Raw genomic sequence first — 16,050 nt, 5'->3', positions numbered from 1 at the left:
GTTTATAGAGGCAAAAATGGCACATTTGTATAAATTGTTTTGAAAGAATTATGACTGGCGTAGGCAAAAATAGTTAGCATTGGTATATATACGAGAGGTTACTTTGCTAGTTGCTTGGTCGTAGTAAAAAAAAAGCCTCATTCTGAGAATTACTACAGGCTGTGGCAGTTTGTGGTTGGCAGAGTCTAAAAGCTCATGTTTCACTCCAATGTGGACATGCAGGGATCCCTGGGTGGCTCAGCAGTTTAGCACCTACCTTCGGCCCAGGGCGTGATCCTGGAGACCTGGGATCGAGTCCCGCGTTGGGCTCCTTGCACGGAGCCTGCTTCTTCCTCTGCCTGTGCCTCTGCCTCTCTCTCTCTGTGTCTCTCATGAATAAATAAATAAAATCTTAAAAAAAAAAAATGTGGACATGCAGAAGACCAACTTTCCCAGGGGCCTCCCAGCAACATTTTAGGGCCCCTTGACCTTCCTATGTTCTTTCAAATGTTTCTTTAAAATTTTTTTAAAATTTATTTGAGAAAGAGAGAGAGAGAGAGAGAGAGGGAGAGAGAAAACACACATGAGCAGGGGTGGGGGAGAGGCAGTGGGAGAGGGAGAAGGAGAATCGCCCTGCTGGGTGTGGGGCTCCACGCCGGGACCCTGGGATCTTGACCTGAGCCTAAAGCAGAGGCTGAAGTGACTGATCCAACCCAGGCACCCCCTTTCAAATGTTTCTGTTCACACTTTGCATTTTTAGCAGTCAACTCAGATAGTTCTAATGCATACTAGTTTGAGAACCACTGCTTTTGTAAGCTTTCTATAAGCATTATCATGTATAGCTTTGCTTTTGACGCATACCAACTCACCAATAAATCATAAAACTTTTATCAGAATCAAACCCATATTCTAAGTTCCATATGACTATATCTACTTACTAACTGGCCATTTCAATATACATAGCTTATAGTTACCTAAAGTGGTGCATCCAAATTTGAACGCATTTTCTTATCCCATCATTTCATGTAGTCCCTGAGCTAAGAATGCTAGTTTAAGCTCTTCTGTTCCCACCTACATTTGTTCCCATATTTTCTATCACTCCCCTAATCATTTATTCTGAGCTATAACCACTGCTTGTCTCTGGACATGCTATGATCTGTCACATTTGTATGCTTTGGCACATGTTCCTCCTCCCAGTCTGAGAGGTCATACTTCACCTGGAAGACTCCAACTCCATTAATATCATGTCTTCCTTGAGGCCTTTTCTCACTCCTTAGCCAGGTCCTCACCCCTGTGTTTTTACACCAAGGTCTCAATCACAATGCCTTCCATATGGTATGGAAACTCCCTGCTCACACCCGTTTTCTCCATCAGTCAGGGGGCACTTGCAGGAAAGGTCTGATCAGGGCTCATTTGTTTTTATATCAAGGTTGAGTAGCTTGGAGCAGTACTTAAAACCGGTTTATTAAGTAAGGGCATAAACATATGAGTGAATTAATAGATATTTAAACAAGCTACAGATAATCTACAATCAAACTCCAAATCAGCATATGTATATTTAAAAATGTATAGTGGTAGCACATGGAACTTTTAGATTCCCAGAAAAATCTTATCTTTCATTCTATAGGAAATTCACTTGCTAATGAGCAAATTGTGGTCCTCAAATAAGAAACTTCAAGTAAAACCTCTGACTGCTTTTTCAGACTCCTTTTTCAATAGAGAGATATAAACATTAGCACACTATAGCATGTTCTTTGTCCTCTAGAGATAAGGAAGAAGTTTGTGGATATTGTTAGACTTCTTTCTGGTTACGTGCCCTACTCCCCATGTAACTGCTGTAGTCTCTGAATTTATTTGATGCCTTTTGGTCTTCAAGCCACTGATATTCACAAATGTTGTACTAAGAAATAGTGGAAAGTATACAGTGCAATAGTTTCAAATTATTGGAGAATTTCAGATAGGAGAGCAATTATGACTCTTAGAAGGCTCAATATAAGAGGTTTAAGATTATTTAACTATTATGTATTACCATATACACCAAAATACAAAAACACCACTATAAACATTGTATGTTCATAGCAAATATGATTTTCCTTTCCTAAGGATTTGGAGAAGTTTTATAAAGGCTTTGTGAGAAATATACTCAGAGACTGACCAAACCCCTTCTCACAAACGCGATACAGAAAAAGAAAGGACAAATAATCTATGACTCTACTCAAAGAATTATCTTTAGAGAGCCAGAGAATAAGAAAGGCTTTTGGAAATTTACAGAATTTTGGCTTTTATCCTTTCTGAGGATGACAAATCTGGGGTATATGGGCTTCTCCTCTACTGCAGTACCTACAGACAAGACTAATTAATTGCATAGAGGCATCCCTAGAATTCCATTTAACACCATGGGAAGAAATTATAATCAATCTATAGTGGTTCCTAAAGGCCATTCCTGCTGTAGCATAAAGTTGCCATTTTTTTTTCTGTAAAGTACCAGAAAGTAAATATTTAAAACTTTGTAGTTATATGGTTTCTGACCATGGGACCTTGTGGTTACAGCACAAAAGCAACCACAGGTAATACACAAACATATGACTGTGGCTATGCTTTCATAAAACTTTATTTATAGACAATGACATTTGAATTAAAAAAAAAAGATTTATTTATTATTTGAGAGAGAGAGAGAGAGAGAGAGAGTGCCAGCACACGGCAGGGAGGGGGTAGAGAGGGAGAGAGAATCCCAAGCAGACTCCCTTCTGAGCATAGAACCCGACCCAGGACTCGATCCCATGCCCCTGAGATCATGACTTGAGCCGAAATCAAGAGTGGGACACTTAACTGACTGAGCCACCGAGGCGCCCTTGAAATTTGAATATTATGCAATTTTCTTGTTACTCAATATTCTTCTATTAATTTTTTCAATTATGTAAAAATCTTTATCTTTTCGTAAGTATATAAAAATAGGTAGTAGAGTAGATCTATAGTTTGCAAATTTTTGTCCCAGTATAGTTCTTTTGTTTTGCACATAAGAAAACAGAACCCAAAAAGGATAAGTGAATTCTTTAAAATGATATGAGTGAATAATTTGTAGCAAAGTCAGTCACTTCATGTCAAATTCTCTTAAAGATGATCCATATTTGCTGTTTATTATTATATTTTTCCTGAATGGTAAGTACCGAGGAAAATACTCTCCTTTGAGAAAATGAATTTTCCCCAGGATCATTTTGAAGTATATCTATATTATCTAAAGATTCAATATAGAAGTGGATGGACTACGTATACTTACATGCATGGATTTTTTTTTTTACTACAAATGTATCCCTGTACGTTAAAAGTGAACCAATCCCAATAATTGCAATCAGTCCATTTTAAAAGACACACATAGCAGAAATCAGGTACAACATATTCAGAGAATAGATTTAGTCAGACTTTTATTTTTATTTTATTTTATTTTTAAAATTTTTTTAATTTTTATTTATTTATGATAGAGAGAGAGAGAGAGAGAGAGAGAGGCAGAGGGAGAAGCAGGCTCCATGCACCGGGAGCCCGATGTGGGATTTGATCCCGGGTCTCCAGGATCGCGCCCTGGGCCAAAGGCAGGCGCCAAACCACTGCGCCACCCAGGGATCCCCTTTAGTCAGACTTTTAAAAATAAAATAGAGAGGGCCTATTATCATTAAAACATTATTCATCAGAAATATTCCAAAAGATGAAAGAACAATCATGAAAATATGTTCAAATCTACTTAAGGCCAAGAAATATTTTGGAAAAAAGTATTTATTTATTCTTCAACATCAAAGGCGCACCCTTGATGGGAGAGGACACCCCTGTCCTCAGGAGTTTAGCATTTTCATGAATAAAATTGCGCTGATGAACTGGCTTGCTATGAAACCTCTTATTAGTTGAGTCAATTTTGGCTTTTACATTCATTGGTGGCATGGTAACTTGAGGTAACCCATTGACATCATACAACCAGTACATGTCCGGTGTCTGGAAACAAAGAGAGGAGAGATTTTACATGAAAAATCAGGGACTGAGAAAACTATAGGAAAAAATTTACCAAGTTAATATGGTCTCTCTTCTCCATGCAAGGTATGGGAGAGGTACAAAACTGGAAGTGTGCCAGTAATAAATAATGACCACGGGAAATAAAGTCAAGAAAGCACTTAGCTTTATGAATTAAGAACCACTCACTAAAAGGTCTCTCAGAGTTAGAGGTCTGCCCTGTGGGTGAAATAAGCATCCATCTGATCTGAGCAGAAGCAGTCTATTTTCTTTGAACGAAACTGTTGCCCAGCATGAACGATATAACTAACTGAAACCATATTTTGCAAGAACTTATCCATGACAATTTAAGTGTGGCTATAGAACTGACTGGTAAAATATGTTGAGCTTCTGTTTTTTTAGATTATGAAAGTCTGTAATTAATAGAACCATTTGAAATTACTGAGAATTGTGTAAAATCATTAATGACAGTCACAATCTAAGTCCAAGTTAGTACAACTTAGGGATTTATTTAAAAATTCATCATTTTTTTCTGCTTATGCATGGATGGCAATACACATCTGGAATGACCCTATTTTAACTAGAACTGGCCCTCCTATCAGTGTTCATAGTAACTGTGTATTCTGAATCAGGAGTCAAAAGCAGAACAAACCAAGGACTATAGTATAACTGGATTGAATAACATTTTACTTCACATAAGGATGTTCAGTTTGAAAAACCAAGCTACGTTCTGGTGATTGTGCATATGTCATGGTAAATTTTTGCATTACAGGTGACCTACTTCATGACTACAGATGCATGAGGTACTTGAAGGGACTTGCATCCATGCCCAACACTCATGTGCAGGAGCGAGGCACATGAAGGGATGTACACTATCTGAAATGTAGTGGGTACCAATAGGAATGACATATATGGATTTGTACCTTCACCCGACCCATCTCCAAGACCCTTTGAAAATAATTATCTATAAAGACAGTATTTTTAAAATCCTAAATATTATTGTATGCATTTCAATTAAGATTCAAATAAATTTTCCATAAGTGATGCTGAGTGGGTATGTGTGTGTGTGTGTGTGTATATATATTTATGTATACATAAGATATATAACCCAAGTATAAAATATATTTGGAAGAAGTCATTCATGTCCTTTATTCCAACACTCTATACGGTCATAAGAATATGTTTATTTTATAAAGATTAAATATTACAGTTCTCATATCTACAGTCAACTTTCTTCAAGTTGTAAATAAATACAATGACTCATGTTTTTGAGAACACTTTAAAGATATAGCTCTATACCTTCCACTCAGAATCTCCCTTTGAAAATATAAATTAAAAAGCTTAAGTTAAAATAATATAAGAATAAATCAGTATCTCCAAGTCACTAGTGCCTCAGAGAATCACTGTGCTGATTTTTTTTTTTTTTAAGATTTTATTGGGCAGCCCGGGTGGCTCAGCGGTTTAGCACCGCCTTCAGCCCAGGACGTGATCCTAGAGACCCAGGATCGAGTCCCACATCCAGCTCCCTGAATGGAGCCTGCTTCTCTCTCTGCCTGTGTCTCTGTCTCTCTCTCATGAATGAATAAATAAAATCTTTTATTTTTATTTTTTTAAAGATTTTATTTATTTACTCATGAGAGACAAGGGGTAGTGGAAAGGGAGGTGGGCAGGGGGATGGGGTGACTGGGTGACGGTCACTGAGGGGGGCACTTGATGGGAGGAGCACTGGGTGTTATGCTATATGTTGGCAAATCGAACTCCAATAAAAAAAATACAAAAAAAGAAGGACACATTCTTAGGAATGGAAACAGCACATTAGTAGAAATGGTACTTCCATTTCATTTCCTGATCCAACTTCCAATTGCCAATATCCATACCTCTCGACTCAAGAGTTTTTCAGAAAACAAAACAAAAACAAACAACCCCCCAACTCTCTAGCCCCATCAGATGTAAATATTCTACAGTGTGTGTTCCATACTATTTTCCATAGAAATCCCATGGGATTAAATTCCAGTTGGTGGTAGCTGCTTTGATAAAGCACCCTTTATTGGTTTCCATTCCTTTTCTGTCTCATATCCTGGCTTCCCTGCATCTGTTTCTTGAGATCACATAGGAAATATGCTACTTGGATTTGAATCCGTATTTCAAGTTTGCTTAAGAGAAAATACAAACCAAGATTTATATATATAAATGAAATGCTATTTCTTACAGTTTCACAACAATGATTTATTCCTTCAAAAGCAATGCATTTACATACCTATTACTTATGTCTCGTTATATCTCTAGTTATAACAGGTCCAACGATATTACTTTTGTACAAGCATTATATGTTTTATCTTGGATAATTCTAATAGCTTTCATATTTTTGTATAAACTAAGATTTCTCATGTCCACCATGGAAAGCTGAGTGGACTATTTATCCTCTTTGGGTAGCATTGTTTTTTGTATCGATCAAGTTAACATAAGTCTCTCTAAGCTAGTGCTATATGCCTTGTTTAATAATAGGGAAAAGGCAGTTTTTAATCATTCTAAATATGGTTTCATTGAAAGGGAACTTTCTATGATGTTTGCTAAGGAAGTTGAAGTTTCCACAGGCTAATATTTAACTAAACTGTTCTTAAACATCCTCATTTTTATTTCTAAGTAAAGCACAATGAAAGTCATATGTTTCATATATAAGTATTAATTGAATTAATGCTTAAAATCAACAGTTTAAAAAAAGATAATACAGTGAACAGTAATTTTTATTTAGATAATGAAATAATCTTTAAAATTCTTCACATATTATCATGTGGGACATCATGATATTGTCATTAAGAGCAAGGTTTTACTTATTTATTTTTTTTAAGAGCAAGGTTTTAGAATCAGTGTTTGAACCATGATTTAAAAATCATTGATTTGATGTATGCAATAACTTTTATGAATCTCAAGGGCATTATACTCAGCATAAAAAGCCAATCTCAAAAAAGTTACATGGAGTATTATTTCATTTATGTAATATTCTAGAAATTAGAAAATCATAGAGATGGAGAAAAGATTAGTGGTTGCCGGGGTAAAGAAGGAGTTAGCCTTTTTTGGATGTTACCATAAAGAGTTAGCAGGACACGGTTTCCATACTGTTACTGGTTCCCACAGTTGTGTTGGAACAGTTCTGTATCTGTATCTGTTGTTACTGTAGTTATACAGATCTCTGCATGGGTTCAAATTGCCTAGAACCACACACACACACACACACACACACACACACACACGTGAAAAATGCTGAAAATGAAATAGGTCTCTAGCTTAGTTCACAGTATTTTGTCAATGTCAATTTCCTTCTTCTGATATATTATTACAACTATGTAAAATCTCACCATTGGGAGAAGCTGGGAGGATTCACAGGACTCTATGTACTATTTTTGTGACTCCTTGTGAGTCCTTACTTTAAGTTAAAAAATATGAGATTTATGAGTCCATAGAAAATTTGAACACCAAATGGTATTTGATATGTCATGATACTAAGGAATTATTGTTAATTTTTAGATGTGATAAGGGTATCATGGTTATGATTTTTGTTTTTTAGAGAATGGGAAATAGTTGAAGAGAATAGGATGTCTGGGATTTTCTTCAAAATAATATGGAATATGGGGAAGGGGATGAGAATGTATTTGAATTGGCTCAGATAAGTGTTCATACTGGATGATAAGTATATGTAGATTAATTATTCTATTTCTACTAACATTTGGAATTTTCCAAATAATAATAGAATCAACAAAATAGTGATTTCTTAAACACATTTCCATCTCAATTTTCCCTACATAAGCTTTATCAAACTGTACCACTTCAGACTAAATGAAAATTTCACATTTCCATTTGATCCCATATGTCAACTTATTCTCTCACAGAAACCTTTCAATTGTGCTGCCAGTGATTTAATTGTCAAATCAACATAGGGAAACTGGGCACAGATTTTGTTGGGAAAACCTCCAACATAGTTCATTTCAGAAATGTTCACTGTGCAGTAGGTAAAATAAACATCATTTTCACTTGCAAATCTGTTTTTAAATATGTCATTTAATCTCCTTAGAGTAAGAGTATGTCCTCGCTTCTTAAGAGGCAGGTACAACATGATCATTTTAAATTAAGCATCAATATAGCAAAGGGCGATGTGTAGCAAGGCTCCAGAGGCTTTATATTTTTATTACTTGAGGTGTAAGAATTCCCAGAAAGATGAAAAATATAAATAATTTTCTTGAGAAATATTCAACATTATTCTTTTCTCTATTCATTAAAACAGTAACAACACATTCTTCTGCCCATGGCACTGCCTAATTAGTGTCTGATTTAGAAGTCTAGTAATCACTTTGGCACCAGTAGTTGTGTCTTGAAACATAAATACACATCCTTTGTGCCTGTGCTACTGAAAATAGGCACTGGCATTCATGATCTTTTCATAAATAATTTCAAAGTTGTCTTTAGCCTAAAAGCTATTAGTAAAATACTGTGAAATCTGATGGAGAAATTTTGCTTACTGCATAAATTTTCAAAACTATGTTTACCTTAACTTTTAATAAGATGATCACTCAAGCAGACTTTCATATTAATGGCCCACTTCACATTGTGTCTTTCTCAATTCAAAATAAGTTTTATCTTCTATTTAATCTCCTTCATTTTAGACCTTAACATTTTGGCAATACTTTATGCTTTAATTAAAGATTCCAAAATATCTCTCTCAAATCACCTGAAGTCCTTGAATAGATTATTACAATGAAAGTCATATGTTTCATATATAAGTATTAATCGAATTAATGCTTAAAATCAACAGCTTAAACAAGATATTACAGATAACAATGTGTGAATATACAAATCACTTTACAGTCAATATTTATCTCTTCTACATTTTCTTAATATGGAGGGGGAAGAATTCTTTTTTAAAAGATTTTGTTTATTTATTTGACAGAGAGAGCACAAGCAGGGGGAGCAGCAGGCAGAGGGAGAGGGAGAATAAGGCTCTCCATTGAGCAAGGAGCCTGATGACAAGGGGCTTGAACCCAGGTCCCTGGGATCATGACCTGAGCTGAAGGTAGATGCTTAATCGACTGAGACACCCAGGTGCCCTGGGAAAGAATTTCTTACGTCCCACTGGTGATGATAACTTTTTTGTTATATTACATATTTACAAGTTCTTTACAGGGCAAAAGGAAATTAAAACTAGATAGAGTAGTTGAAATAGGTTGGCTTTTGAAAGGTAATGTTGCTATTCTTTACCTGGGTGAAACCTTTTCTCCTTTAATGCCTTCAGGGACATCAAACATCCTTGACTATTAGCTTTATTTTTTTATTATTTTTTAAAGATTTTATTTATTTATTCATGAGAGACAGAGAGAGAGAGAGAGAGAGAGAGAGAGAGGCAGAGACCCAGGCAAAGGGAGGGGCAGGCTCCATGCAGGGAGCCTGACGTGGGACTTGATCCTGGGACTCCAGGATCAGGTCCTGGACCGAAGGTGGCACTAAACCGCTGAGCCATCCGGGCTGCTCGACTATTACCTTCAGAGAACTCACCTGTATTACTAATGTTGCTTTGTATTTCCTACTGTACATTTGGGGTTTAAAACCCACCATGATGACAGTTCCTTCAGTATCAAAAGGAGGAAGTTCTCCAACCTGAGGTTTTACAAAAAACTCAGGATCACTGCCAGGTAGAAAGTATGCGGTGAATGGCTCAGGATCTCTAGAACAAAAATATAAATATTAACCTTTAAATTTTATCATTACTGTTTGTGAGAACTTGATGCATTGGACTACAGTTAAACATTAATGCTGCCATGCAGCTGTGAACCTCATGCTTGTTGCTTTATAATAGTGAGGAGGTCTTTTAAAAATTACTGAACAGTGTCATTCTTCCCAGGGTGACAAAATGGAATCTTAAAGATTTTTAAATTATGTCTTACATTTTTAGTGCACAAAGAATAAAATGTTGTCCATATAAAAATTTGAAGAACTCAATGTCCCAAATTAAAATGCAATCATTTGTAAATAAATTCATATCCAAAATGCATGGCTAGAACGGCTATCATGAAGCCTTTGTTTTTATCATGATTCCAATGTGATTGCTCACTCTCCTTTATCTTTCCACTTGTGAAGTGAGATGAAAGTACTTTGCAGGTTCATTAAAGATTCTTGAGCCTCAAGATGACTTGCTATGATTAGAAGTGAACTGAGTGGCATTTAGGATTCAAGTGACCATTTTCAGTCAAGGTTGATTACATTTGAGATGAAGACAGTGAGAGAAGCTGAGGAACTCCTTGGTAGAATAAAACAGGGGAGGAGCACACTGCATGGAAGGTTGTACATGAAGGGTTTTAAACCCAAACTTTCTGAGGAGGTGCAAGTAGAAGGTAAAGAACAGTTTCCTAGAAAAGATCCAGCAATGACTCATAAAAAAGAAGATGGGTGATTCAGGTTGGGACTCAGTGATTCAGCAAATGTATTGAGTATCATCTCAGAGGGTTTGAGAAAGTGGACTATGGTTATGGATGGCCTAGATTGGAACCCCAGCTCCATGTAGGTGCATAACTTTAGACAATTTACTGTTTTGTACCTCAATTTTCATATCTGTTAAATGAACTTAGAAACCCCTACAAAGTCATTAGATCAGTACCTGAAATATGGGATGTGCTCTATAAGGATTCATCAATATTAATATAATAATTATTATGATTATTGTTGTTTTAAAATATCTTATTACCAGGCAATGATGCATGATGCAATAAATTTTAAAAATGTATAAAACAGAATACCCAGGTGTTCTGGTGCAATAGGAGACTCAGACCCTTTTTACTCCCAAGGAACCACAATACAAGGACCAATTCCCATTGTGAAAAATTGAGAAACCAGTTAAGAGACTTGTGCCTTCCACATGAGCACAAAATCAGCTGTTTTGAAGTTAGTAGGAAATTTTGTGGCACGCTCTCCCCAGTCTCCCCTCCACACCAGTGCAGCAGTACACAATTGTAAAGAAAGTATCAGCTTCCATTTTTTTTCCCTGGGGAATGAAAGAGAGGAATGGATCAAATATCCAAAAATTGGACTCTTGGATGGAATGTGAGGGTGTGCTGCCTGAAGGACTGGCTTCTGTCCTGCTTGTCTTGAAGTACTGATGGGACCTGACATACGGTAGATGCATGAGGGTTTGTAAGAACAAACTGGACAGGGTGCTGGTGCTCCAGAGGTCCCCTGGTGGAGCAGACAGAAACTGATATAGTTCAGAAGCCTCTCCCTAAGTGTGTAAAAAGAAGGGTGGAGGGAAGCTTGGGTGGCTCAGCGGTTGGGTGTCTGCCTTCAGCTCAGGGCATGATCCCGGGTCTGGGGATCGGGTCCCACATCAGGCTCCCCTTGGGGAGCCTGCTTCTCCCTCTACCTATGTCTCTGCCTCTCTCTCTCTTTGTGTCTCTCATGAATAAATAAATAAAATCTAAAAAAAAAAAAAAAAAAGAAGGGTGGAACATGTGTCCAGATTTCTGGCTTTTCAGTGGGCTGCTGAGGGTTCTGGTATCTGTCTATCCTATCTTAGTGAACTGACAGAACTTGGTGAAATCTTGATGCCTAAAGGCTGCTGAGGAAAAAAAAAAAAAGATCTGGTTGGTGTACTGCTGCTTCAGAGTGCCAGGGTACAGAAGACCGCAAAGACAGCAAGAAGTTAGGAATTTCTGAACAATTAGAAACTAGCAAACCCCTCTAATTAGTAATCTTCACACACAGTAATCTTCACATATATCTATATCTATATATCTATATCTATATCTACTCACAAAAGAGATCTGAGGTGTTCCCAGGATCTCTAGTTGGTCTGAGTGGTGAAGGTCTTTCCCTGCATGAAACTAGTCTATAAAGACCAAGAGAGGCGGCTGTTTTTTTCAAATATGTGAGGATATCAACACAAAGTTACAAAGACCATGAAGAAACAGGAAAAAATTACCCAATTAAAGGAACAAAAGAAATCTCTCTAGAAATACGCTATAAAGAAATGGAAGTATAGGAATTATTGACCAATTTATTCGAAATAACTATCATGAAGATGCTCAATACTATCAGGAAAGTAATGCATGAACAAAATGAAGAGACAGAAAATATAGAAAAAGGCCAAACAAATTTTAGAGCTGAAGAAGGGAATAATTGAACTGAAAAACTCACTAGAGGGGTTCAACAAAGGATTTGATCAAGTAGAAGTAATTGGGGAATCCAAAGATAAGTCATTTGAAATTATCCAGTTATAGGAGCAAAAAAAAAAATGAAACAGAGTAAAGAAAATCTAAAGGAGTTAAACAGCAACATCAAGTGTCCAATATACATATAATGAGTCTCAAAAGAAGAGAGAAATAGGGGCAGAAAGCTTACATAAAGAAATAACAGTCAGAAAATTCCCAAATCTGAGGAAGGAAAGGGACGTGCAGATTTGTGAAGTCCAACATATTCCAAATGGGATGAAACTAAAGAACTCCACAATGAGACACAGAATCAAAATGTCAACAGTTAAAGACAAAAAGAGTTTTGAAGCAAGAAAAAAATGACTCCTCATATACAATGCCACTCTTGGAAGACCATTAGCAGATTCCTTAGCAGAAACCTTGTAAGCTTGAAGTGAGTGGGGTGATATATTCAAAGTGCTGAAAACAAACTGTCAACCAAAAATACTATATCTAGCAAAATTGTCCTTCAAAAATGAATAAGATAAAGACTTTCCCGTGATTAACAAAAGCTGAGGGAGTTAATCACCATTAGACTTATCCTACAAGACATAGAAGAGGGAGTCCTTTGAATTGAAATGAAAAGATGTTGAACAGCAACACAAAAGTATTTGAAAGTAAAAATTCACTGCTCAAGGTAAATATACAGAAAAATACACAACGTTGAATGCTGTAATGGGGGTACATAAATTATTTTTATTTGTGGCATAAAAGTTAAAAGACAAAAGTATAAAAATAACTAAAATTATAAAATGTATTAATGGATACACAATATTAAAATGTTATCTATATATCACTAGCAAAGTATAGAGATTTTGTATGCGATTAAAGTTATCAGATTTTGCATGCAATTAAAATAGATTGTTAAGCCTATAAGTTATTTTATGTAGGCCCCATATTAGCCACAAACACCTACAGAAGATACCAAAAAGAAAATGAGAAGGGAATCAAAGCATGTCACTACAAAAAACATAAATATGCACAAAGGAAGACAGCAAGAAAAGATGTACAAAAGAGCTATAAGACATACAAAAAACAAAATGGCAACAGTAAATCCTTTCCTATCAATAATTACTTTAAATACAAAACAGTCAGACTCTCAGTCACAAGACACAATAGCTGACTGGATAAAAAAAAAACAAGATCCAAGTATATGCTGTCTACAAAAGACTAGATTTAAAGATACGCATAGGCTGACAGTTAAAGGAAGGAAAGAGATATTCCATGCAAATGGTAAATGAGAGAGCATGGGTAGCCTTACTTATATTAGACAAAGTAAACTTAATAACAATCTGTAGCAGGAGACAAAGAAGGCCATTATATAATGACAAAAGATTAATTTAACACACACACACACACACAGCAGCAGCAGCAGAGCACCTAAATTTATGTACCAAAGATGGACAGAATTAAGGAAGAAATAGACAGCAATAGAATAATAAATAGTAGGAAATTTTAATACTTTGTTTTCAACAATGGATAGAAAACTCCAACAGAAGATCAGCACGAAAAAAGAAGACTGGAACAACACTACAGACCAAATGGATCTCACAGCTATATATAGAAATTCCACTCGACAGCAAAAGCATTTACATTCTTCTCAGGTGCATATTGAACAATCTCTAGGATGGATTGCAGGTTAGGTCAGAAATCAAGTCTGAATTCACTTAAGAAGACTGAAATCATACCAGTTGTCTTTTCCCACCACAATAGAATAAAACTCGGTATCAACAGCAGAAAGAAAACTGGAAAATAAATAAATATGTGGAAATTAAACAATAAACTCTTGAACAACCACTAAGTCAAAGAAGAAATCAGAGAGATATTAGGAAATATCTTGAGACAAACAAAAATGAAAACACAACATCCCGAAGCTTATAGAATGCAGCAAAAGTAGTACTTAAAGAGAGGTTTACAGTGATAAGAGCCTACATTAAAAAAGAAAGATCTCAAATAAGCAACTTAATTCTACATCTCAAGGAAGTAGAAATAAAGAACAAACTCAACCCAAAGTTAGCAGAAAGAAGGAAATAATAAAGATGGGAACAGAAATAAATCAAATACAGAATTTTAAGAAATCAACTAAGAGTCAAACTAAGATTGGGTTTCTGAAAAGATCAACAAAATTGACATTGAGCTAGACTAAGAAAAGAAGAGAGGAGACTCAAATAAGTAAAATCATAAATGAAAAAGGAGATGTTAACTCCAGAAATAAAAACAATCATAAGAGACTGCTGTGAACAATGCTCCAGATGCTTCAGAAATAAAAACAATCATAAAAACTGCTATGAACAATTATACACCAAAAAAATTGTACAACCTAGAAAAAAATGAATAAATTCCTAGAAAAATGCAATCTACCAAGACTGAATCATGAAGAAATAAAAAATCTGAATGGACGTATAAATATTAAGGAGATTGAATCAGTAATCAAAATCCTCCCAACAAAGAAAAAACCAGGACCAGATGGTGAATTCAACCAAATATTTACAGAAGAATTAGCACCAACCTATCTCAAACTCTTCCAAAATATTGTAGAGCAGGGAATACTTCCAAAGTTAATTTATTTATATCAATATTATCCTGATACTAAAGCCAGAAAAGACACAAGAAAAGAAAACTACTGGCAAATATTCCTGATGAATATAGATGCAAAAATCCTCAACAAATACTACCAAATGGAATTCATCTGCACATTAATAGGATCATATACCATGTTCAAATAGGATTTATCCTTAGGATGTAAGGAAGGCTCAACATGAGAAAGTCAATATGATAAGCCACTTTCACAAAATGAAGGCTAAAAAATACATAATAATCTCAATCTATGCACAAAAAATGCAAAATCTATGCATTTGACAAAATTCAACACCCTTCTATGATAAAATCTAGGAGCAGAAAGAAATTACTTCAACATAATAAAGACCACATATTAAAAGCCCACAGCTAACATCTTACTCAACATTAAAAAGCTGAAGCTTTTCTCTAAGACCACTATCTCTGTTAGCAGATGGCATGACCTTATATGTAGAATTATTACACAAAAAGACTGTTAGGACTAATAAATGAACTCAGTAAAGTTTCAGGATATAAAGTCAACATGAAAAAATCAGTTGCATTTTTACACAATAGCAATGAATTATTTGAAAAATAAATTTAAAAACCATTTCATTTAAAATAGCATGAAAAAGAATAAAATACTTAGAAATAAATTTAAGCAAGAAGGTTAAAGATCTGTACACTGAAAACTATAAGACAATGATGAAAGAATTTGAAGAAGATAACGAATAGAAAGATATCCCCATGTTCATGGGCAGGAACAATTAATATTGTTAAAATGTCCATAGTACCCAAAGCAATCAACAGAGTCAATGCAATCCCCATCAAAATCCCAATGGCCTTTTTTTAAAAAAAATAGGAAAAATATTTTAAAATTCATATTTATTGTCAAATTGTCAAAGGATCTTGGATGACTTAAAAAAAAGAATATTCTTTTCAATAAATGTGGCTGGGAAAACTGGATAGTCACATGCAGAAGAAGAATGAAACGGGATCTCTATCTTACACCCACACAAGAATCAACTCAAAATGATTAAAGACATTAATATAAGACCTAATCCCATAAAAACAAACTGTAAAAACCCCAGAAGAAAACAGAGGGAAAAAGCTCCTTGTCTTGGAAATGAGTTTTTGGACATGACATCAAAAGCATTGGCAACAAAAACAAAAATAAAGAAGTGGGACTATAAACAAAAGAAAAAATTTCTGCACAGCAGAGGAAAAAAATCAACAAAATGAAAGCAACCTATGGAATTGAAGAAAATATTTATAGACTGTAAATCTGAGA

At 35.3% G+C, this 16,050-nt stretch overlaps 1 protein-coding gene across 3 annotated transcripts in view; it reads right to left on the bottom strand.

Moving 5' to 3' along the window:
- Positions 1–3,729: 3,729 nt before the first annotated feature.
- The window catches only part of CFAP47 (cilia and flagella associated protein 47), a 509,395-nt gene continuing 497,074 nt past the window's right edge, over positions 3,730–16,050 (bottom strand). For all 3 annotated transcript variants that reach the window (XM_025439582.3, XM_025439599.3, XM_025439591.3), the window contains 2 exons: positions 9,520–9,688; positions 3,730–3,960 (listed from right to left, as the gene is read on the bottom strand). In XM_025439582.3, the coding sequence (XP_025295367.3) occupies positions 3,748–3,960; positions 9,520–9,688 (382 nt within the window). In that variant the 3' untranslated portion in view covers positions 3,730–3,747. The remainder of the gene's footprint in view (positions 3,961–9,519; positions 9,689–16,050) is intronic.

Source organism: Canis lupus, chromosome X (assembly GCF_003254725.2).
Source record: "Canis lupus dingo isolate Sandy chromosome X, ASM325472v2, whole genome shotgun sequence".
Taxonomy (NCBI): Eukaryota; Metazoa; Chordata; class Mammalia; order Carnivora; family Canidae; genus Canis; species Canis lupus.
This window is presented reverse-complemented; position numbering and strand designations above follow the sequence as displayed.